The following is a 25,384-nucleotide window of genomic DNA, read 5'->3' as shown; positions in this document are numbered from 1 at the left end:
GAACGCTGTAACGTGAACATACATGCGTGTTATTATTTGATTACTCTGGCAAATAAATACAAATAAAGTCAAACATAACAAAGACTGCACTAGCACATAACACATCAAAAGGAAGACAAACTAGCAAATTATGAAAATGGTAGGCTTGAGCAAATTAACAACATTCATGCAAAACACTGGGATATAGCAGTTACATAAAGGTAACTGGAGCACACACTATCCTTCTTACGTAAGCGAAACTCAAGTGATATTCCATTCTAATTAATGTAATTTATAAATTACCTTCCAAAAGAAAGATATTGTATATACTGTGGTGTATAGGAAACTTTGTGTAGTACTCCTAATATGTTTATTCAACTGAGATCCACTGCTTTCTACATATCTAATATTATAATATTTGCAGGTCTTGGAGAAAACTTAAAAAATCTATAATCCCAAGATATGTATTTACACACACACACACACACACTCAAATCCATTTACAGCTATTACTCACCCCACCCCCTCTTATTTTATTGCCTTCACAGAGAAAAGTGTTCGAAATACTTACTATTACTCCTACCTCCAGGGGGCCTCACCTTATTGGGCGGCGGTTGCATCCCGTGAAAAGGTAGATTCTCATAGAAGGTCTGTTTGTCATCGTCAGGTGGTGAGGGAATTCCATTATCCTTGGGATCAGTAGTTGGGGACTTAGAAGCTTCAGGATCTTCGCCCAGAATGAAAAGAGAACATGTTAGCAGAAGCAGACACGTCCGTCGGTCAAGACCAGTCATCTGTGTTTCTTACAAGAGCTGTAGAACTGGCACATTGAAAAGTATTCTGCAATGTTCTTCAGGAATTATAAGCATCATTAATTTTGTAATGGGTGAATATTGCAAGAGCTCTTTATTACCAATTTGCAAGAATGCTAATTTGGGGTTACTTATTTCTGTGCAGATTCAGTGCACGTAGGGTACCCTGTGAAAATAGTGCAGGCAGGGCACCCTATTTAGAGAGGGCAGGCAGGACAGCCTCCTATGGAGGCAGTATAAGTCTAGGAAGACAGTTTAGGATGGGAAGAAAAAGCACTTGGGACAAACAAACGCTCAGCTTTCAAAAAACACATTTTTACAACAGTCATGCCAAATAAATGCACGATCAGCATTAACGTTCCCAAGTGTTAAAAGTATTAAGTTCCACGTTGCACGCTTATATAAACTTAGTAACATTCTGAATACGAAGCTTGAAGCAAAACAAATCTCAAGGCAGAAATGACATACGAAATAAGAGCTTATCATACTGAAAACCTACAAGCTTTATTTTTTTAAACAAGGCATTTCAATCGTATACACATGAAAGCAAGATAAAACAATTAGCTAAATGAAATTAAATTAAAACGCATAAGCAAAAAGTTAAGAGGGATATTTCAAGTGTATGTGGACATCTCTCTCTCACGTCAGAGCAAGTGGAGCGATCAGCTTGAAAGTAAGCTGAAAAACTGAACACATTTCACTTATGGGGAAGCTCTAAATCCCTAGGGTTCGTGAAGCGCCTGGGAACTGATTGTTAACCAGAATGGAGCAGAGGAAGGGCAAAATGTGGATATGACTTTCTTGGATCAAGTGATCTCAGGTCTCGAAGAACTATGATTTGAAGGGAACGCATAATATAAAATAATACAAGCAGTTATTATTTTTTGGCCCATTATTATTTTTTGGCTCATTACTCCTCAGAATAAACAATGCATAGCAAGGTATGTCAGCAGACATCCGGTTATTACCAGAGAAAAGTCTGCGCTTGTAAAATAAGAGCGACTCTCAGTCAGCTCTCCACTGAAGTTGACAAGAGTAAGAGTAGTGACTCAGATCCTAGCATCAGAGGGGCCTTATTGATGATACGAGCTGGGCTGAGTGTAGCTTGGTGCTGGTCTTTCCAATTATTATTATGGTTATATTCGCAAAAATACATGAAAGCCGTTGGCTCGTACAGTTTATAGCCAGAAGAATGGACACCCGCGATCCCCATGAAACTTTATGATAAATGAAGTAAAGCTTGTCCACATGCATTGCCTTAAGTAGCGTCTGGTGAGATGTATTCAAGGGGCCTTTTTTTTTTATCGGACTCGTACATTAAGTGAAAAATAGACTGATTAAAGTTCGTAATTTTGTGCCTTTTAAAGACTGTGTCCATGAAAACACGATTCTTGCTTGACCCATGGGGTTATTCTTTTTACATACATATATACACACATTTATATATATATATATATATATATATATATATATATATATATATATATATATAAATGTCGTGCCGAATAGGTAAAACTGGTCAATTGACAAGAACTTGTTTAAAATTAAGTCCTTTCTAAAATTTTCTCTTATACGTTTAAAGATAGATTTTTTAATTTATCTTAATGTAAGAATTAATAATTTTGTACCAAAAGAACCTTAGAAAACTTACCTAACCTTATTATAATAAGCGCAATTTAATTTAGCCTAATCGAACTCGATATATTTTAGATAAGTTTACAATAATTTAATAATAAACAAACACAATGAAATATATTTTTTCGTTAGGTTCAGAATGATTTTTACGAAATTATTGCATAAACAAATTTTAGCTTGCCTTATTCGGCAAGAAGAGCGTTGGTATTTAAGCCAAAATAGCAAGTTTTACCCATATATATATATATATATATATATATATATATATATATATATATATATATATATATATATATATATATATATATATACATTTATTTATTTATATATATTTATTTATTTATTTATGAAGTAATGGAGATTATCACAGTTATAAGTTGAATTCCTAAGTGCTTTCATGAAGGAATCTCTGTATATCTTGCAGTCAATTGTTCTTGTGATTAATCTAGAGTACATACATTTAGGCATTCCACAATCAACAATACAATTGATTTAGACATTGAAGAACTTGATAAGTAAGGTCGGCGATAGACATATCTTTTTGAGCAGTCAATGAGACTTGTATGGCTTTTCTGAATCAAATACGAGTTAATAGTATTATTTTTGGGAAAGCTCAAAATTCATAGGAGTCATGGAGCTCCTGGGGCGGTGGGAGCCAGTCTGGTCTCATTCAAGGGAAGGTTAGCCCTCACGACACCCCCTACCCTATCCTTTTTCAAGGTCTATATAGCTTAAATATTTTTTTTTAATTGGAAAGAACTGAACTACGGTACATTTCTTAGGAGAGATGGTTCCAGTACCCAGGATAAAATGTTCAACCAACACACTAGTGAAGCCTCGTTCAACACAAAATTAACACATCATAATGACATACATATTCTTTTAGAGTTTAAAACTAACTAACAAATTGGATTTAAATCTAGCCGACTCATCGGTCTATCCTGAATCATTTTGAAGTCCAGGACGGGCGAAACATCGTCTAATTTCATCCCCAATTTGTAGGTTGTGAATTGAGATGTTTATTCTTCATTTATTGTTATTATTAACCCTTGTTACACATTTTTCATAACATGAACAGGAAACCTGAAAAATAAGACTGCACACGGCGAATACCAGTACTCAATAAAACCAGCAGAAAATGCATATTTATCCATATATTAGGCTGTATCCCCCCCCCCCCCAAAAAAAAAAAAAAAAACTACCATAATACCTGCTTTTTTCCTGCTACAAACACACTGCCACAAGTGAGAGCACCTTGTCTAACCAAGCTTCCACATTAAGATTCTCAGAATTCGAGATCACAGAGAATATTTTGGCAGCAAGCGAGACAAGGGAGTGAAATACGGCATTAAAGAGAATTTACAATAAAGCCTCGTCGTAAACATAAAAAGTTGGACGAGTTCTCTGAACCCCAATTCCGTTTTATTACATTAAATGGAATACAAAGGTCCAGATATGTCTTAGATATATATACTTTTTCCCCTTTGGGTATTTTCGATAAAACTATATGTATAATCTTTCTGCTTTTTTTTTGAGTATCAGAATTCACAACGTGAGAGGAGCGAGCTCACGGAGACCAAAACAGTGACCTCTGAAACAGCCTACCTTGACCTGGTTTTTTGCGTTTACGTCCAGTCGTCGACCCTTCGGTGATGTCTGGCTTGGTCTGTACCACGACTAAAACAGACACAGACAAATACCGGACATGACACAAAAACATACACAACGAAACACATGCAGTCAGTGAGAGACTTACCTGTATTAAACATGTGAATAATCCCAAATACTTACAATTTATTATAATTACATTATTATAATTAAAGACTATCAAAGTTTAATACAGGTAAATTCTTAAAAAATTAGATTTTTAAGGTAATGCGAGGAATGACGAGAGAATGAAAATTCAATAAGTATTTTATTAGCCAATTTTAAGAATTTTGAAAGATAAATATCACTCATTTTTTATATTTAAATGCACGACATAAATTTGATCATAAAAAAAAAAAGCGTAAAACTGAACGGGTGCCAATTTATATTTGTTAAATAAATCACCCACATGCGTGATGCGATATAACAAATCTTGTGGCCTAAGTCAGGGTAAAGGCTGCTTAACACTACTAACTTTGCTTAATCATTTCCGACTCCCTCTTCATTACCTCCTGACAAGGGCTCAGGTATGAATCCACTTGACATATCTTCTAAAATCTTGAGTTTAGTGGAAATGAAGCGATTGGTATGATTCTCTCACCTGCACCCCAGAGGTTCTGTGCATAATTAAGGAATGGAAGGTGATGCAAAAAAAAAAAAAGACAATTAATTAGAATCTCTGTTCTCTTACAACTTTTGGTTCATTGTTATCTTGCTGCAAACTTTTTAGATTGGATGTTTGCAAGAGATTAAATTTTTTCGGCATTTTGGAAAAGTGAGGTTACTGCATGCAAAAACTACTGCTTTTGTATATATATATATATATATATATATATATATATATATATATATATATATATATATATATATATATATATATATAATATGCATGCATGCAAGAAATATTGCTGAATATTTCGATCCTTACTCAGGTATCCACCTTAGCACATTAAAGTGTGACATTACACACAGGTGAGTGCAGTGAATGTGACTGGTGAACATCTATAGTGGTAGACTACAAGTGCATGGGGTGGGTGCAGGTGAGATGTTAACTCCCTGGAGAGGAGCACACACAACTTCCTCTACATTACTGAGGGTAAACTCTTAGCAAAATGAGAGATTTTTCTTTAATCATTGAAGTGGCGTCTTTCATGTTGCTGTGCTCAACTTTTAGGCCTCCAGGGAATTAGATGTGCGGAAACTCAACCAGCTACCATTGTTTATCTTAATTTTGGTTTGCTATTCTTGTACAATAAGTTTTTTTTATTGACTATGAAGGAAGGTACAGTTTATAAGATAAACTACAATGCAAGATATTCAGAAAATCAACTAATAGAAAAAAATTGCAGTGGGGTTCAAAAGTCCCTCTACACTGGGGTTAAGGTAAAGGAAGTTTTGAGACTTCCTGTACTTCACTAACCAGTAGAGGTTCCCCGTGTTTATATATTGCATTCGTAGTACCGACTCTAAATAGGACAAGTTTAAGAGAAACATACCTGAATTCCCCGTGTGAAAGTTAACGTCAAGGTCAGACACAACACTTTTGGATCTGTGTTTTGTGGTGTTAGTCGCAGAAGTAGGGTGGGAGTTGGAAGTGGGAGAAGGGCTTGAAGAGGACACCATGTTATCCCGTGGGATATCCAAGGAGGTTTGGCGAGGAAGTGTGTGCGGGTTACTGTGGGAGTTAAGCTTGCGGAGGCTGGAGCTGGTACGTTTGTTATCTAAAGTAGGGTACTGCTGGTGTGGGTGGAGAGGGTGGGAGAAACTGGGATGATAGTTGTCCTCCTGGTTGTTGTGGTTGGTCAGAGGAAGGTGATGGGAGTGTTGGAGAGGATGCTGGTGGTAAGGATGATGCTGGAGGTTTTGTGGAGGAGGAGGAGGAGCACTGTTGGTGGGAGGAAATAGGCTTGTCATAGTGTTGTTGTTGTGCAGGGGCTTGGAGTCGTCAGTCAGGCTAGTGAGTGAGTTGAGGTGCACGTGGACGCCGGGGCGGAGGGGCCACTTATGTACTGGTTGGACTGAGGCAGGGGAGAAGGGGTCGGGGCGGGGCGAGCTCCCTTCCGTGCTATAACAGAAGGGAAAGAGAAGGGCCACCAGAGCGCCTTCGTCAACATCAACACATTCACCACACACGACATTAATGAAACTAGCGGAGCTCCGGGAAGCTCGTATTGTTGGTAAGTCTTGTTAGGAATACTTTAATTATTTCATTATATATATATAATCAGGTGGGAGAGATTTGCAAATTCTCAACACATTTATTAATGTACAATCAATGCTTCAGTGGCAAATCAATCACCATTATCAGAATTCATTTCTTGAACAAAATTCAGTATACAATAGACAATACACAACATACAAAACTTTGACCAGTCATGTTAGGTGTTGTTCTCATCTGAAATACTACTTTTTTTTTGTATTTCTAACGACTTACGTTTTGTACATAATTGTCCTTCTACTCAGTAACCAGATGGTAACACCTAATTTGGATAGTTTAATTTTATTGCATGTTGGTTATTGTGTATTGTATATTGCTTAGTCGTATTCCAGAAACGAATCCTGATGGTGATTCGTTACCGAGTCGTTGATTATACTGAACATCAATAACTGTTTTAAGAAAATTCAACTTTTTCCAGCGTATTATGAATATTTCTATAAGTTCAACCATCTTTATATATATATATATATATATATATATATATATATATATATATATATATATATATATATATATATATATATATATATATATATATATATATATATATATAATATATTTGTAAATTTAGTTTAAGAAAGATTTATAAGAGATTCCCGTAGATATCTCCATATCTGCCTATAAATCACGATTTATTAATGACAAATAGTACGATACAATGTGGAAAAAGCCACCTGTTACTCTTTAATAAGTGCAGAGCCATTGCCTTGTGAAGAGAGAGGTATAAGACAGTGAACAAGGAGGACACAATGGGACTAGGGCAGCCACAAACCAACCTTCTAGGCCGTGCACTAAGTCATGTCCGGAGGAATAACACAGTACCAACACTCACTACTCGGGCCGCAACACTAAATGCAGTCATTAAGTGCGGCCATATGCACAGTCTTGATCTAACTGATGCCTCTTGGTGGAAGGAGGGAAGAGTAGGAGGGAGGGCTTCAAGAGGTTATACAAATGTCGGCCATCTTGATGCTGCATTATCCTCGGAAACAAACAGAATACGGACTACAAGGACCAACTAAAAAGATCAGATTACCTTGTGCATTGGTAGCGGTACTATCGGAACTTACTCCTTTCCGTAGGTTAGGATTTTAGCACAGGCAGTAAGGAGGTACGATGCATCAAATGGAAAAAAAAAGAAAAACAGATAAACTTACATTAAGTATTCAGTATTAAAAAGTAGCTAAGTATAAATGAATAAGCTAAAGAAAATGTATTAAAGAACATAACATAAGTATGCATTCAGCTGATATTTTTTTTTCATGCCCGATCTTAACGCAAGCTGGAAAAGTCTCCGGGTTTTCTATCGGAATTGGATATTTTGAAGAGTTAAATTTTATAAACAGTCGATTTTTACGCACACGTCATATACATTTTTTTCTGTTTTTAAGTTCTAAATATCACTAATATGTAAGGTGGATGGTGTGAGGTGGAGGTAGAGGTGTAGGAGAGGTAGAATGGGAAGCCAGGACTGGGAAAGGTGGCGAGAAAACTGGATATATGAAGGCACTTAGTAGGTACACGCGTGCACACAATTGTACATCCACACGCACGTGACACACACACACACACACACACACACACACACACACACACACACACACACACACACAAAGGACATGACAAGAGAAACAAACAAAGGAACACATTAGACAGCCACCGGTCAGCCTGCTCAGCGCTAGCTTCAGGGCGGTTCAGGCTGCCCCAAGCAATCACCCACATATTTCATAAACACAAGCTGACTTAATGCCCGATTTATCCGCTTGTTCCTTCACAAATTTCTAACTCTGGGTAGGAACATTGGGAAGCGACTTATTATAAGGTAAGTAATGTTCCTTTCAGAGTTTAAATTTGTGAAGTTTTGGAAATGTTTAAGCAACGCTAGAGTGAAGGTTCTTAGCCCTCGAGTTCTACCTCAACTTCGTGTGCCGTTTAAACCCTGACCCCTGAGGCAGCGCTGCAGCAGGCGACGGCGATGGCGCTGCAGCAGCAGCCAATACTCACAGTGGTTGCGGGCGAGAGCATCCGGGGTATTCATGAGGGCAGTTCCTTTGACGCGTGCTCTGGGCTGGGGTCTTCGTCCACCTTGTCTGTAACACCCGGGGCCTCAACTCTTAGCTACACTCAGGCTACACTTAGCTCTCTACACCTGCTCTACTCATGGACAACCAGGGTCCGTACATGTATACTTATGTGCTACACGGCATCTCTCTCCAACACAAACGCCGGCACACACACACCGGCACGCACACGTACATACACACGTACATACACGTACACACACGTACACACACGTACACACACACACGTACACACACACGTACACACACACGTACACACACACGTACACACACACGTACACACACACGTGTACACACACACACACACACACACACACAAGAAACACGGGCTTGGGCTACATGTAACATTAATGGGTAAATAACCGACCCTTAGAGGGTGACTCACCAAGGTGGTAAAACACTTAGTAGGTGACCTACCTAGGGAAGTGCAAAACACTCAGGTGACCTACCTATGAAGGGGGGGGAGGCAAAGTTCTCAGGTGGTGACCTACCAAGGGACACGACCTGACCTGATTGGTGACTTGTTTAGGAATGTAACCTGTCCAAAGGATGACCTTTCCCGGTGGGCGACCCACCTAGTGAGTAACTTCAAAGGGTAACTTACCCATTGGGTTGATCTGGCCACTGTTGGCAGCCTACTGAGAGATGTCCTAACAGGGGTATTTATTTAATCCAGGGAGATGATCAGTCACAGGAAGGAGGGTTTATCTATTCCAGAGGGGCCCGGGGGGAAGGGGTTGCGCAGAGTTGCTGGGGTCATATATCCAAACACAACTGCAATCCGTCCTCATAACGCCGTTTTTGCTAACCTATTGCACCACGTACATTTCTGCACGCTTTCCACTTGGGCAATGGAATCTGCACAAGAAGGAAACGAAATTCGCTTCACTTAACGCGTTTAGGATAACCTTCATTGAAGATAACTTCCGCATTCAGGTTCAGCGAGGTCAAAGTTAGGTTAACCTAGATTAGCGAAATCTCTAATACAACCTCGCCAAAGCAAGTTCAAAGTAATAACGAAGATATTACCTAGCAGAAACTGAGGCTGTGTTAACTAGGGTTGTGCCAAAGAATCGGCAGCGGTGCGTATCGGTCAATATAGAAGGTATCGGCAAATATTTTGGTACCGTTCCATCGCGTGCGTCAACACGCACTACTGACAAGCTCATGAAATAAACACATGTGCAACATCTGGATATCTTCATTTTGTAGACATCTCGCCATCTAGTGGTTTAATCAGCGTAATACAGGGAGATAAATGGAAGACGGTAGAAGAGGAGGTAATCAGTCTCAGCCTAGGAACCAGTGTCTTGAAACAAGAGATTAATCAAGGGCCGAGGGGACTGATTGCCTCATCTTCTATAGCTTTCCGTTTATGTTCCTGTATTGTACTGATAAAGTCGCTGGATTGCGAACGTCTATAAAACAAAGATGTAAAGATGCCCAGATGCTGCACATGTCTAATTCATACTGCAGTACGCTGAAACGTCAGATGTACGCTCGGTATGAGGACGGGATGCATACACATGCCACACACTCCACAAAGATGGTAGGAAGATACTGGGTGCAGAGCAAACCTATATTATAGACGACGTTTCGCTCTGGGTAAATCTCCAAGCGGAGATACATGTTATCTATGATAAATTTTCCTGTGCACCAAGTGTTTCTCTGCCATACTTGTGGGCAAGACGTGCCATCTTACATTGCCATACTTGAGAAAACGTGCCATCATACACTATCATACTTGAGGGCAAGACGTGCCATCATACACTATCATACTTGAGGGCAAGTCGTTGTTTGTAGGACGGCACGTCCTACAAACAACGACAAAAGAAAAAAAAAGTGTAGCACTGCCATTTTAGGCAAACATACATCAAAAAAAAAATAAAGAAAATAAGAACACAAACAAAACATGGATGAGTCTCGTAAACACAATATAATTGAAAACTGATAAAAGTAGATAGTAAAAAAAGAGAGGTAAGCGAATAAATAAGACGCAAGGAGAGGCTAGGTATATACACAAGAGGAGGGTAAACACACAGTGAGTCAATAGTCTATACTGAGTCTCCTCAGCCTGCACGAGGAGACTGTTGCTGGAGTATGTTAGTAATGCGTTGGGATTAGTGCAACCTTACATGCAAGCTTGCTCACGCACGCACGATCACACACACACACACACACACACACACACACACACACACACACACTACACACACACTACACACACACACTACACACACACACACACACACACACACACACACACTACACACACACTACACACACACACACACACTACACACAACAGGCCTAGTGTCTAATCGACATGTGCCTAGGACAAAATGGTAACTAACACACACACACACACACACACACACACACACACACACACACACACACACGTGCTCATATACAACAGGCCTAGTGTCTAATCGACATGTGCCTAGGACAAAATGGTAACTAACACACACACACACACACACGTGCTCATATACAACAGGCCTAGTGTCTAATCGACATGTGCCTAGGACAAAATGGTAACTAACACACACACTACACACACACTACACACACACACACACACACACACACACACACACACACACACACACACACACACACTACACACACACTACACACACACACACACTACACACACACACACTACACACACACACACTACACACACACACTACACACACACACACACTACACACACACTACACACACACACACACACACACACACTACACACACACACACACACACACACACACACACACTACACACACTACACACACACTACACACACACACACTACACACACACACACTACACACACACTACACACACACACACTACACACACACACACTACACACACACACACTACACACACACACTACACACACACACACACACACTACACACACACTACACACACACTACACACACACACTACACACACACACACTACACACACACACACACACACACACACACACACACACACACACACACACACACTACACACACAAAACCACTGAAGGTAGCTTGTACGCATGCTCAAGCAGTCCTGCAGTTGCAAAAAAATGCAAACATGAGAAGGGTTAAATAAGAGAAGGGGAGGAGGACTGAGGGAGCCTGGTGTTGGAGGGGTGGGGGTATCTTTAGGCTGATCCTCCTCCACTTGGTGACCTATTATCCGAACTAGCGATTTGTCACAACGGTGTTACACTGGATCAGATAGACTTAGAGGGCTGGAGAGGGTTAGATAGCGTTGGATACAGGGGTTGGATAGCCTTGGGCAGAGGAATTAAATAGCCAGGGGAAGAGGGTTAGGCGGAGGCCAGTCGTTTCACTGACTACACAACAAGGGTGGTTTCTGCGACCTTAGGGAGACGTATTATTCACATATCCACTACTATCTTCTGAAAAAAAAAAACTTCCATCATATATGGAATTGTTTCACTGGAGTCTTTCTTTGGTGGGGACTTTTCAAAAAAATTATCTAGTCTGACCAATTAAAAAAACCGCAATGACACGATAAATTCGCTTCTCATTTAATTACAAGAATAAACAAAACAATTACAGAAATGACTGTAGCTGGAAATAAATTTCTGACAGACTTTAAAACAAAAGTTGCACATTTTTATATATATTTATTTCTTTCTTTCAGTGCGCCCTTCAAAATGTAGAAATTATCAGAGCTCGTGCTCGTGACAAACGTGTTTCCAACGTATTTGCTCGCGCGTGTGTGTTTACCTGGTCTCTCGCAACACCGCCAGGTAACATCCTCTGTTGACACACATTTTGTTAGTTCATTTAGTTTCGTTTGATTTTAATGGGTCAATTAGCGCTAGTTTAAGTTAATTTAACTTACATTCATTATGCTGAACCGAAACAGACAGGTGGAGAGATAATGGCGGTATTGCGCGCAGACCTCGCTGGGAAGCACACACCGTAATGCATTGGAAAACCAACGTTTTGTTCGTGAAAGTACACTGAAGTATCATGCACTGTGACGACTCACACTGGCTGATCCTCCTCACCATCCCTCTTCAAACCCTTATAACCGATATTCATACATATACTTTTTTTTCTCTTTGTAACTGACGTATATCTAAATAATACACATTAGTCAAGCTGACCCTGGCCTGAATGATGTATACAGACAGCGACCAAGCTGACAGGGGTGCAGAGGATACATATCGGTGCAACTGATACTGATCTGAATGATAGTGTTAGTGAAACTGGAAAAATAAAATACATAGAGAATGTGGTATTTACAATGGATCATTAGATTATCTGATTTTCAGTGACTCTTCCAGCTCGTGTTGGGGGGCAATGTACAGTAGTGTTGTTTACCTGCTCGGGGGGACGTGCCACAAGGTGCTAGATGGAGGGAGGAGGGGGAAGATCAGGGAAACGAGGGGAAGCTAAGGGAAGAAAGGGAGGAAGAGGGAAGAGGAGAGTGTGATAAGAACAAGGGGGGGGGTAAGGAAGGAAAAACAGTTTCCTGCATCAGACTGGCCGGTAAGCTACACAGGTGGTCATACCAGCCATCTGCAGCTGGATACCATATAACACCAGCTGGGCCAGAAGTTCACGCGCCTCACCCTCTCCCTGTACTATTGGCCAACCACCCAGGCAAGGTAGTACAAATACAGGTATAACCAGTTTCGCCCACAGGTGAACCTTTTTCCAAGTCATGGCTTGGAAAACAAAGATCACTTGTGGGCGACACGTCGTGCAAAAACATGCTCGACTATAGTTATCTTTGCAAGACCATGCCTGTCAGCATCTTGCTCGCGTTGGCAAGTAGTCACAACAAGTATTGCTCACCCACCAACCACACAACCAGGCGGACCAGGTAGTGTTCACCCACCAACCACACAACCAGGCGGACCAGGTAGTGTTCGCCCACCAACCACACAACCACTCGGATACCCGGATGCTGCTCTACCCTGCTGTTCTTCCTTTAACCAAGCAAAAGTGAAGAAAACAAACACGCTGAACAGAAAGAGCTCCAATTTAGGAAAACGCTGCTCTCCATCTAGAGCTTTATAAACTCATGATAAAGCTCTACGGAGAGTGAAACATTCTCAGAACTTGTTCTGCTACGTTTCTTTTCTTCAGCATTAGTCTATTTAAATTAAAAAAGCACCATTTTTCCCATAACTCATTATTTACAACAGTTCAACATCTCTGTATAGGCCCATATTCACAGTTTCTAAAAAGTACTGATCTAAACCCGTAGCTCTAAAAAGTACTTAGCTGTGGCAGATCGTGCAATAATCGGCAGTTAGGAGCCACGCAGTTACGGTTGTGGTAGTAATGGTGGTTGTGGTGGTAGTAGTGGGTGGGTGGTAGGTGGTGTTGATGGGTGGGGCTGGCGAGGAGGCAGGGGCGACTGTGTGGGCGTGGGTGGGTGGCGGAACTAGTGGCAGGCGTGGGTCTGTGGGCGGCAGTTAAGGAAGGTATGAGCCAAGCCTCAGTAACATCTTCCCACTGCTGGTGGTAGTTGTGGTGGTGGTGGTAGTTGTTGTTGTAGTGGTTGTGGTGGCTGCTCGCGCCCAAGAAAATGACAGATGGTACTTGAGAAAACGTACAAACAGCGACTAGAAGATGGAAGGGGAGAGTGGATGTGGAGTGCGGAGGTGGAGGGGAGGGAGGGGGGAGCAGGAAGGGAAGAGCAAGAGTATATGTGACAAAAGGAGATAAAGAGTGGACGAGGAATATGATCCAATGGGATCCTAGAGTGGACATGAAACAGGGGGGCACTAGGAGCCCAGAGTACGCAGGAAACACAGGGCAAGGTGACCTGGAGTGCACAGGAAACACAGGACAAGGTAACCTGAAGTGCACAGTGATAAGGGTGAAGGAAAAAAAAAGTGAAGATCAAATTTATAAAAACGACGTTTCGCTTTGTTTAAAGGGAAACGGTGTCATAGAAAGCTTGACCTGCACCTGTCTCTTTTCTTCATCACAAACATGGAACCTGAAATAGGCAGGTAACAAAGGGTCCGGAACACTTGTAAGATACAACTGTATCCTGAAGTGCACGAGGAACACCAGGCAGAGAGATCCCTAGTAGCACAGAATCTGAAATCTCCAGCGTATGAGGGACATGGAATGCTTTCAGGATACAAGGAAGACGATTACACACGTAGCAAGGAATCCAGAATGGGAAGGAGAAAAAAAAAAGATCTGGAATCTAAAGTGGACTAGGAACAAGGAATGTGCTATGTGTCGGCATGAAGATTTACAGAGTTTGAAATAGACATAACGAAAGATAGCAGATCTACAGTAAGGTGTGAAAGGGACAAGTTAACTAGATTCAGAGAGGATTTTTGACAAGTTACTTGGAATGCGCAGATGAGTAACGAACTTTTGGAGTGGTTATGGGAAGGCATTGAAAATGGGAGGCACGGGAAAAGAAAAAAAAACGGCAACAGCCATGGCGTACCGAAGGGACAAGAGACATGAATCTAGAGTGAGTGTAGGCAAGGGCAATGAATCTGAAATTCGCAGGAATAAAAGAAGAAACGACCTGAACTTCGCTGGGAACAAGCGGTAATATAAATGGAATGAGCAGGGAGCAAGTGGTAAGATAAATGGAATGAGCAAGGAACAAGGGGCAAGATAAATGGAATGAGCGTTTAACAAAGAATAATATATATGGAGTGGGCGGGGAACAAGGGGTAAGATATATCAAGTGGGCGAGGAACAAAGGGGAAGATATATCGAGTGGGCGGGGAACGAGGGTTAATAAACCTAGGAAGTGATGAGGAGACACTTTGTAAGTGGTCTAGAAAAGTCAAGGTATGGGGCCTGAAATGCATCAAGGAAAATAGGCGTAAGAGAATATTATAGGCCGGAACCAGGAAGTAAAAAGATCTGTTGCTACAAATATCCAAAGTGGATCACAGGGAATCAGACACACAGAAGGAAAGGGAACCAAGAATGCGAAGTATAAAGGGGTGTACAAGGGTAAAGATTGGCACATAACAAATGGGCAATCATCGTAATATTTTCAAAACATTAATCTATCCACTGACATGTTCATAAACAACTAATTAGCAAAAACAAAGACTGAACAGCATAGTATATATTTATATCTGTAATAATTTAAATCTATATATCAAGGTTTAAATTTTAACATTTTGTACATTAACTTAATAGAAAGACACTGTCATGAACTATTTATTTTGATTAGAATACTTGAAAATGCGATGCTTTATGGTTATATAAAGATAACTGAAGGATCTAATTTTGAAAATATCGTCCTCCTGACTGTTTATTTATTGTGGAACTTTAAACAGAATTTTAAAGGTCAAGGGAAAAGTTTGAATATTATAACCCACAATGTTAACCCCCATGATTTATTTGTTATGGCAGAAAAACATGGGAGTTTAGTGCTCGTCCTGAGTTCTAAAATAGTACTCTATCAGCAGGTGTAGGATATCATCCCATTAAACCGGCGAAATTTAATAAAGCAACAAGATGACTTAAATTAGGAATACAGCTCTTCTTAAAAAAATCTTTTGAGTAAAGTTGAAAAATACAAAGATGAAGCATAAGAGACGCTTCCAACTGTTTTTGAGCATTAGTAAGGCGCTCAGACAGCCTCAACTGTCTCGGACGGAGCATTAAAAAAAAAAAACTCCTCCAATGTATCTTAGATCATGAAAAAAAGCGATCCAACTGTTTTAGACGAGGCATAAGAGAGAGGCACCCCAACTATGTCTTAAACGGAGCCTAAGAGAGGCACCCCCAACTATGTCTTAGACGGAGCCTAAGAGAGGCACCCCAACTACGATGATTTGAGATACTTGTGAAACACTTGGATATCAGTAAACATACCCAAGTGTTGCACAAGTCTCACTCTACACCCCAACTGTGGCTGGAAATCAAGAATGAACGACTGGTACATGTTACTGTCAACTATAAGGAATGGGAAGCGTAGATTATGAGGAAAAAATATCCAAGTCACTTGTAAAATAGAGATGCAATTCCAGAGGGATTTTGAGATTTGAGAGAAAGCAATTGAGGTTGGTGATGGATCTAAGAGAATGTCTGTATATATCACAGTATAATCTATCTTGAACTTAATGGCATATAAACCCCGGAGCGGGGAATACGAGGCCAAAGTCGACGCGAGAATACCGAAATTTAGTGCTTGGTGTTCCAGACATCGACAGTGTGATAAGGACGTTGCTCAAGGCAACTGGTGAATACTGAAAGAGGACCTGGGACCTGTTCTGGGTCATAAAGCAGGACCTGAGTATGTCAGGGCTTCGGATAACAAATAGGGAAAGGATGTTTTATCAAGTACACTCTACAGGAGACTCTGGCCTCAGTGAATTTCTGAGCAGAGTACGGTATTACAGACAAGTAGCAAGCTGAGCAAGGTTCAATAATTATGTTAGTGCCTGACCCTCCGCTTTTCCACGGGAATCATCACTGAGGTTATGGCATACTCACCTCGCCCATGGAGCTTGTGACGGACTGTTGACCGTGAAGTACATCTTAAAAGCATAACCAGCTTTAGTTTATAATCGCCGAAGTGTCTGCAGAAATCTCAGTGATATTTTATGAGGATCTTTTAGTTTGGTTAACCTTGTGGCATTCTGGATTAATAGTGTTCTTTTTAAACCTTTTATGATTTGCTTTATTTATTGGATTAATGTTTGGTATTGTTACTTTACTTGTATTATAGTTATAGTGAGTATGAATGCTGTATGTTTAATATGTAGAACGCTGAGTGACTTTTCTGGTCTCGGCACTTTGAAACCTCAACGTTATTATATTCTGTGAGAAGCGAAAAGCTCGTGTGAGTCACAGCGCTTGGGGAACGGAAGGTATTCAGATTTGAAGCGAAGAGAAGGGACAATTCCAGTTCCTTTAATCAGCATGAAGAACACACGTTGAACGGTGTAAACTTCCCACCCGCGCTTCTTTAATGGCAACCACAGATGTAAGGAAGATTCGAGGTATTAATACAATGGTAGAGTATATAGACAGTATGTAAATAAGAGATACTGAATTGACAAGTCTTCACAATAAAATGCCATAACCCGCAGTGTGTCTCGTTTACATTCTAGGGGAAGAGGAGGAGGAGGCTGTGTCACCGTGTAGAAAAAGTCCACGAGACGTGCAACACAATACAGACGTGTTGCACAACGCCATGAAGCTTGCAACACACCGCAGAGGTGTTGCAACATACTACAGACGTGTTGCACCGCACCGTGAGACATGCAGTACACTACAGATGTATTGCACCACACCATGAAACGTACAACAAGATACAGACATGTTGCACCTCACCATGAGATGTAGAACACACTTCAGGCGTATTGCACGAGTATATGTGACTATGAACACTAGTAATGTACATATATTATGCCACAAAGAATCGGTCATTTCAACAGCTGCAGAGACCACGACACAACAGCAGAAATATTTTGAATTTGTTCTGGTTTGTGAGCCGGATGAGAAACATTATGAGAATGTTATAAACAATTCCTAGCTAAAAATTAATGTTAAATTCTAAATATTTTAGCATACTGAGCAAGAAAAAATCCTTAAAGGATCATAATTATGAGGACATTCGGGTAAGGCAAGGGAGACTAAAAGATATCAGAATATGGGTTGCAGTGTGCACTTGAGCACAAAGTGGGTAAACCTCGGCAAGACAGACCAAAGGCAGTTTCACACTGAGTTGCATTGTGCATTTAGAGCACATCCTGATCAAAGCACAGCAAGGCAGAATAAGGGAAGGGGGGGGGGGGGTTATCACATTATGAGTTTACACTGAGAATGTGATGATAGAAGAACAATAATTGACAAGAAACAGTCACGAGGCGTGGTATAACAAGGTGGCTCCTCCACAAAGCTTATGAATAATGACTGGGCTACTGTGGTACATTTTTCAGGTTCAAGCAATCCGAAATATTGAAAAATATTCGTCTTGGAGGGGGGGAGGGTTTATTTACCCATGCCAGGGACTCTTGTGTGTTAGATCTCTTTTATTTATTTAACTTATGTTTGATGACTTACGCTAACCATGCATAGTGACACAAAAATATATGGAGTTTCTGCTAGATTTCAAACTACTACATCCAAAATAACTACGCTAATAAAAACTGAATTTTATATCAATGCTATATAAAGATATGCTACTATTTTTACGACTACACATTCTACCGATTTTACTTTTTAACATTACATAAATAAATACAACTTACTTCTCTCTCTCCTGTATGTTGGTCGTACCGTTGTCTAAGCAAGCAGGAGGGGGCAAGGGAAAGAAATGCACTAGTTTAAATTTGAGGCTGCTGGGAGTTGCACTGGGAAGACCCCTAATGCCAGGTGTTCATGTGTGTGTAGCCGTGTTGTAGGCTGTTCATGAGACACTGTGTGCTGTTAGTGTGCAAAATATCACCATGACTCATGTGCCACTCCTCCACACCCATGGCTACTGAAATAATATTCAATATAGTATACGGTGAAATATCTCTCTCTCTCCTCGGTATTTTATTTATAAAAAAAAAAGAAATCCACTAACGTGTAAGGAAAATGTAATTCTAAGTATAACAGCAACGGGTGAGTAAGGAGTGACACACCAGAAGAATATTAAGTTTGCTGTCACTGCACTAGCTGAGGTCACACTATACACCACTCTCATGCACTAAGACCGCTTCATTATAACAAAATGTGTGGTTCTAGTCAGCCTACTGGTTATACTGCAGGTGGCTGACCCATCTACAACAATTAACACATTTTAGCGTGCCATTACATTAAACTTGCAAAGTGGAAACATTAAACACTGGGAAAACATTACAAGAAAACATTTTGTTAAAAACTATTAAAAAGTTGAAGTGAAAAAAAATGCAGTCATTAAAAAATGTAAAAACAATTAGTAAATAAATAAATAAATATATATATATATATATATATATATATATATATATATATATATATATATATATATATATATATTACACAAATTAATATTAAAAGCAAGCAGATATATATTTTTGTTTTAGGTTCTAGCAAGAACCACACATTGTTAGTTTGGTGGGCCTTACTAGTACTACGCTCCACACGATGATAATTTTCAAGACTAACTAACCCCACGAGCATCCTGCTAAGCTTGTATTTTACATTATAAATATGGATCAGTTTGATGAATACGACACACTGACATCACATACCTATCTTTATTGCGAAAACGATACGCCTGCGCGGGAGGCTTCTACAGTTAAATGTAGACGAAGATAAGATTGGAGACTTAAGAGTAATATATCTGTCTGTTTTCTACTGAGTAAACCTGCGCTGGCGAATCGTTTCCGTAATATACTCAGGTGTTGCCCATGTCTCTTATTCATCAACTTGTTGCTATGGTATACTATGAATAATATAATGGATCAGGTTCTTGGTATCTTACAAATAAATAAGACTCCTGAAGCTCTCCATTAATGGTTTTGGTTGTATATTTCAGTTGGTGGTACCTTAGGCTACGATGCGCCCAGGTCTCTACACTAGACTAAACATGTTAAGACATTCAAAACTAAATATCTATAGTATATAAAACATGGATCCAGCATCTAAATTTATATCCCATTTTATTTAAATTTAGAGTAAACATAGACAATGCAAATGCTTTCAGTCTAGAGACTCCTCAGGCGATACTAAACTAGTAATAACTATACCCTTATCAATATAGAGAAAGTTACTTAAAAAAAGAGCACTGAAGTAGGTCTACCATCAACAGAACAAAAGGTTAGTCTTCTTCAGTGTTAATTTTTCGCATGTATCAGAGTTGTTTGTACATATCGCCTTTGGAGGGTCCCCTAGTCAGACTGACAACATTCGCGCTAGTTCTATATTGTGGAATGTTGGTTATTCTTATGCAGTATGTTGCCCCATATGGTACGTGTATGTTTAACTCACATATACTGTATATATTACATATAAATACATATGCAAATGTGTGTATATATATATATATAATTATATAAATATATATATATATATATATATATATATATATATATATATATATAATTATATAAATATATATATATATATATATATATACACACTATTGTATATGTTAGATAAGACAATAGGAAGAGCGAGTTAGTGGTACTTACATTTTCCGGCTTGTCTTTGTCTGCGGCAGATGACGATGATGACGACGCAGATGATAAGGACAAGCACGATGACTGCTGCGACGATGGCCGAGATGACGATTATGTTGTCGTCTCCCAGCTTCTCCATGATGCCTGCGACGCCTAATATTGTATACACGCACACGTGGAGAGTCAGGTTAGTAAAAGTTAGTCTCTTAGGCGGATTATGTTAGAGAGAGAGAGTGTTATAATTATAAATGTAATAAGCAACTATTTTGTTTGGTTATTACTTGGATAACGAAGTGGTTGCCATTGATTTTTTGACATCTTCAAGGTTTTTGTTGATAACTTGAGAACGTCTGATTCGATGGACTTTCAAGTTTTCACACCGCTGGTTTACAGTAACCAGGTTCACGTAACTGTTATCAGGTTCAAGTTCCCTCTCGTCAGTCTGGTATGGTCCCTTGCAGGTTTGAGAACTCCACGCGGTAACTTAACGTCTCGATCGATTGGCTTCAAACTTCAAACACTTAGTGTATCCTACTTAGAAGGTTGAGATTGTTATTGGAGAGAGTAGGTGCCAATTTGCCAATATTATTTTTAAAATGTGATATTTAATTCAGTTTATTAACTAAATTAAGTTTCTACTAAATGATTTCAATCTTTAATGGCTGAAACATCTAAAATGAATAATACTGTATGTATTTAAGGTATGTAGGCGAAGTTTTGTTCATTTTAATAATTTAATAAATTCGGAATGGATGAATTCAATGAGATAACTGGAGAATGTTTTTTTTTTTTTTTTTTTTGTCGACTTTAAATTTTTTAGTGATGGTGTATTTCTCAACGTGAAATCAGCGTTGATTTTGGAATGTGTAAGTTTTAATTTGTCATTATCATTACACATCTTCGTTTCTGTACAGTAACTGGAGAATGTTTCTTCTGATTAACTTCAATAACTTTAAACGTTGGTGTATTTTCGAAAGATGTAGATTAATTTTGGGCTGTGTAGGATGCAATTTATTATTTTTAAGAAATTAGTAAAACTGAAAAACTGATTTTCTTGGTATAATTTGTGAATGCTTCATTCTATTTGTTTAAAACCTTCAGCGCCAGTAACTTGATATCTCTGCGACAACTAGAGAAAGCCTCTTCTTACTGGCTTTAACTTCAGAAGCTGGTGCATTTTACTTAGCGGAAGGTTCCAATTGTTTTTGGGCTGTGTAGGTGCCAATCTTCCACTTTTACTGAAGACACAGGATACTAGTTTCCACGTGATAATTTATGAACGTCTTTTCTTGATTATCATCGGTTCTTCAGTGCTGATATTTAACCGCATTAGAAAATTTTACCGCACCTTGCATTATTCCTATTGCAGCACTGAGGTACAGGGGACTGCATGGTACAGGGGACTGCGGGTGTGCAATGCGGGACTAAATTTCTTTAATCGAGCAGCGACTGAAACATGTCTAGTATTTTAAATATCTTATTTAAATACATGCACAAAGTATTTAATATGCCGTGTTAACAAATATTTTACAGACCACCTGGTCTATGTACAAGTGAATTGAAAACATGCAATCAAAAATTAGGTACGTTTAGTTTAAGACTATAATCCATGGTAGTGATGGATGACTTAGAGCAGCAGGTTACTAATCTTTGAGTGTATTAGACAAGTTATCCCTGTACGTAAATGCAAAGCTAGTTAGTTTCAAGGAGAGTTATTGAGGTAGCTTGTCTCCCGCAGGCAGATGCAAGATCAAGCCTCCACTACTACTTGCGCTGAGTGACCCCACTGGGGTTTAAAGATTCACATAAAAACTAAAATAATAAAAATGCTAAATGCTTTAGATGGGTATTAAGGTAAACTTTAATTGTAAGTTAACATGTGGTAGATTCATGGCAGATATTGCTTTGTGATTACAAGTAGAAAGAAGAATGCAAACTTATATACGTATATATTATCCCTCACTTTTACCTCTCCCCAATTCTCCCTCTTCACTGACACCTATCCTGATACGTCCTTGTCTAACACTCTCACTTCCCCAGCTCTCGCCCCTTCCTGGCTATCAACCCCTCCCTGGCCATCACCCCTCCCTGGCCATCAATCCTACTTGGCCATCACCCCTCTCTGGGACCTGGACTGTATCAGTGTACTGTGATGATAGTAACAATGCTGACTTGTACCGTGTCTCAGGATATATACAGTCACTGTCCTCTGGATATACACAGTCGCTATCCTCTGGATATACACAGTCGCTGTCCTCTGGATATACACAGTCACTGTCCTCTGGATATACAGTCACTGTCCTCTGGATATACACAGTCACTGTCCTCTGGATATACACAGTCACTGTCCTCTGGATATACACAGTCACTGTCCTCTGGATATACACAGTCACTGTCCTCTGGATATACACAGTCACTGTCCTCTGGATATACACAGTCACTGTCCTCTGGATATACACAGTCACTGTCCTCTGGATATACACAGTCACTGTCCTCTGGATATACACAGTCACTGTCCTCTGGATATACACAGGTGTTCTACATGTTATCAGTTTATCACACTTGTGAAAGTTGACAAGTGTTTTGAAAATAGAATGAAATTTTAAGTGATTTTTTCTTGACATTCAATTCGTGTTTCTTTTTTTTTTCCATCATTCCCCCCGCCAGGCCTAATCTGACTCGAGATGCCGGTGAAAGTCTCTCGATCCAAGGGCATAGAGCTACCTGGTTCTTAGACTCATACTCGAGTGCCTATCATTAATTAGCACAATCTATGTGTGGATCCTTACGGGTTTACCGTTCCCCCATCATTATAACGCCTCCCCTTTACCTCTTTCACCATCGTCCTCTCACCAGGTTCCTCCTTTCATCACATCCCTTTCCATCCCTCTCCTCGCCCCTTACCTATCCTCTTCATCCTATCCTTTTCTCTCTCTTACCCGACCTCCTTAAACCTCCTACCCGACGTCCTAACCCTCCTACCGTCCTCCTTAGCTTTCTACCCCCCCCCCTTAACCTCCTATCCGAGATCCTAATCCTCTTACCCATTCTCTTTAACCTTCTACCCGTTCTTAAGCTATCCGAGATCCTAACCCGTTCTCCTCAATCTATCCCCCCTACCCGCCTGCCTCTTCCCCTACTCACCTGTGACATCAATCTCACAGGGGATTGATTCTCCGATAGTGTTGTTAACGTAGCAGTAGTACGTCCCAAGCGACGCCGCCGTCGCTGGTAGACGCAGACGGGACTCCAGTCCTTCCGATGTCACCTCCGACGTCAGCGTCTCGTTCAGCATCCTCCATCTGCGTCGAGGAGACAGGTGGTGAGTGGAGGGAACAGGTGGTTGTTGCATGCGTGTAAGTCAATCGGTTTTCATATCCATAAAAAATATAAACACAAAATAAAAGAAAATTTACAAACGGTAAAAGCAATGAACATAAACACTCCACACAGATAAATACTATCATACCAAGTTAATATAACCAGCATCATTTAAAAAACCTATTAAATGATTAATGTCAAAAAACACACTTAAAGTTTCCCCGAGGTCTATACAGGCACCTCTGTAATTACAAAAACCACGAGGAAAGCGGAGAGGCCTAAGCCGAGCGACAACTGCTAAAACATGTTTCAGTTGCTGGAACGTCGCATCCTACATACACTGGAACAGGAGCACCTGCAAACAGGTGGCTGTGGGTGACATGTCTGATCCTCAGTCGACAGAGATTCATCTTAGTGGTGATTCCTGTTGAAGGAGGGCGGTTAAGCACGTCCTGCCGAACTCCGTATAACTGGTTACTGGTATACAGGGCCCATTGGACCAGTCACTTTCCAAGGACATATCTGTGGATATGGCCCATAAAGTCACTAAAGTAAAATTCTACTTTAGAGTGAGCTCGCTACAGCAGAAGCGTTTTCCTCGCCATCCACACGTTCATTTCTTAGTGCACTGATCCACATCCTTGGGCCACGTGGGGAGACGCACTAACTACTAATTGGATCTTTTCGGACCACAGAGTGTGGCTAGAAGCAGACAGAGCAAATTTGGGAATCCGAATATAGAGTGAACCGAGAACCAACTCGACCAGCTCTCAAGACAAGAGCAGCAAGGAAAAAAACAGTATGAGGATCCACAATTACGTCTTACTAGCAGGGTCAGAGTCCGGTACAAGCCTCACAATATGAGGGAAGGCCGTTAAATTTATTTTTCGTTTTCCATCTTCCATACTTTGATAGTTATTTTGCGCATCTTAGCAGCTTTGTACTTAGACGCATTTTACTCAATATAATCAAGGTAAGCGCTAAACCTGAAATAGTTACACAACGCTGCAGGAAGGGATGTGGAAAAGTAAAAAAGGGACGTGCGAAGGATAGGGGCGAGAGAGAGGGAGGTTAATGGAGGCAGAGGAATGTTCAAGGGTAAAATTTAAATCAAGAGTTGGTACAATAGGCCAGTTTCCGTTAAAACGTCAGAATTCGTCCGGGAAAAAACTGCCCCCGACACCATCTGGGGTTGGGACCATAAATGTCCTGCAAAAACAGGGGCGGGAAGTGGTCGATAAAACTGTGAGCCGGGGGTCTTCTTACATAGAAGTGAGAAAAAATTTGTTTTTGGAACTATCAGGGAAGGCAAAGTATTACATTAGATTTTCTTCTTAACCACTCTTCCCCTCTTCTCACTTTTTTCTTACTTGGGACTTCTTAAAAGTCTTGGCGCGAAAGTTTCTGAAGAATTTTCAGTATCGTGGAAGATCTTAGCCTGTGCTTTTAGAAATTTTTAATTTTTAAAATTTTCCCCTTTTGTGTTTTTCTTTGACGGAATTAGTTTAATCCTCAAAACCTGGCGTCTCGAATTTTATCATTT

The 25,384-nt window shown here is 40.1% G+C and overlaps 1 protein-coding gene across 1 annotated transcript in view; it reads right to left on the bottom strand.

Annotated features, from left to right (window-relative positions):
* nrm (neuromusculin) overlaps positions 1-25,384 on the bottom strand; it is a 591,863-nt gene that overhangs the window by 4,412 nt on the left and 562,067 nt on the right. The window contains exons 14-19 of the mRNA XM_070094629.1: positions 23,665-23,862; positions 20,533-20,673; positions 18,622-18,655; positions 5,570-6,138; positions 4,032-4,103; positions 579-706 (exon numbers count right to left, since the gene is read on the bottom strand). Of these exons, the coding sequence (XP_069950730.1) occupies positions 579-706; positions 4,032-4,103; positions 5,570-6,138; positions 18,622-18,655; positions 20,533-20,673; positions 23,665-23,862 (1,142 nt within the window). The remainder of the gene's footprint in view (positions 1-578; positions 707-4,031; positions 4,104-5,569; positions 6,139-18,621; positions 18,656-20,532; positions 20,674-23,664; positions 23,863-25,384) is intronic.

The sequence above is a fragment of the Cherax quadricarinatus genome, chromosome 47, assembly GCF_038502225.1.
Source record: "Cherax quadricarinatus isolate ZL_2023a chromosome 47, ASM3850222v1, whole genome shotgun sequence".
NCBI lineage: Eukaryota > Metazoa > Arthropoda > Malacostraca > Decapoda > Parastacidae > Cherax > Cherax quadricarinatus.
Note: the sequence above shows the minus strand (reverse complement) of the source record. Positions and strands in the feature narration are given on the sequence as shown.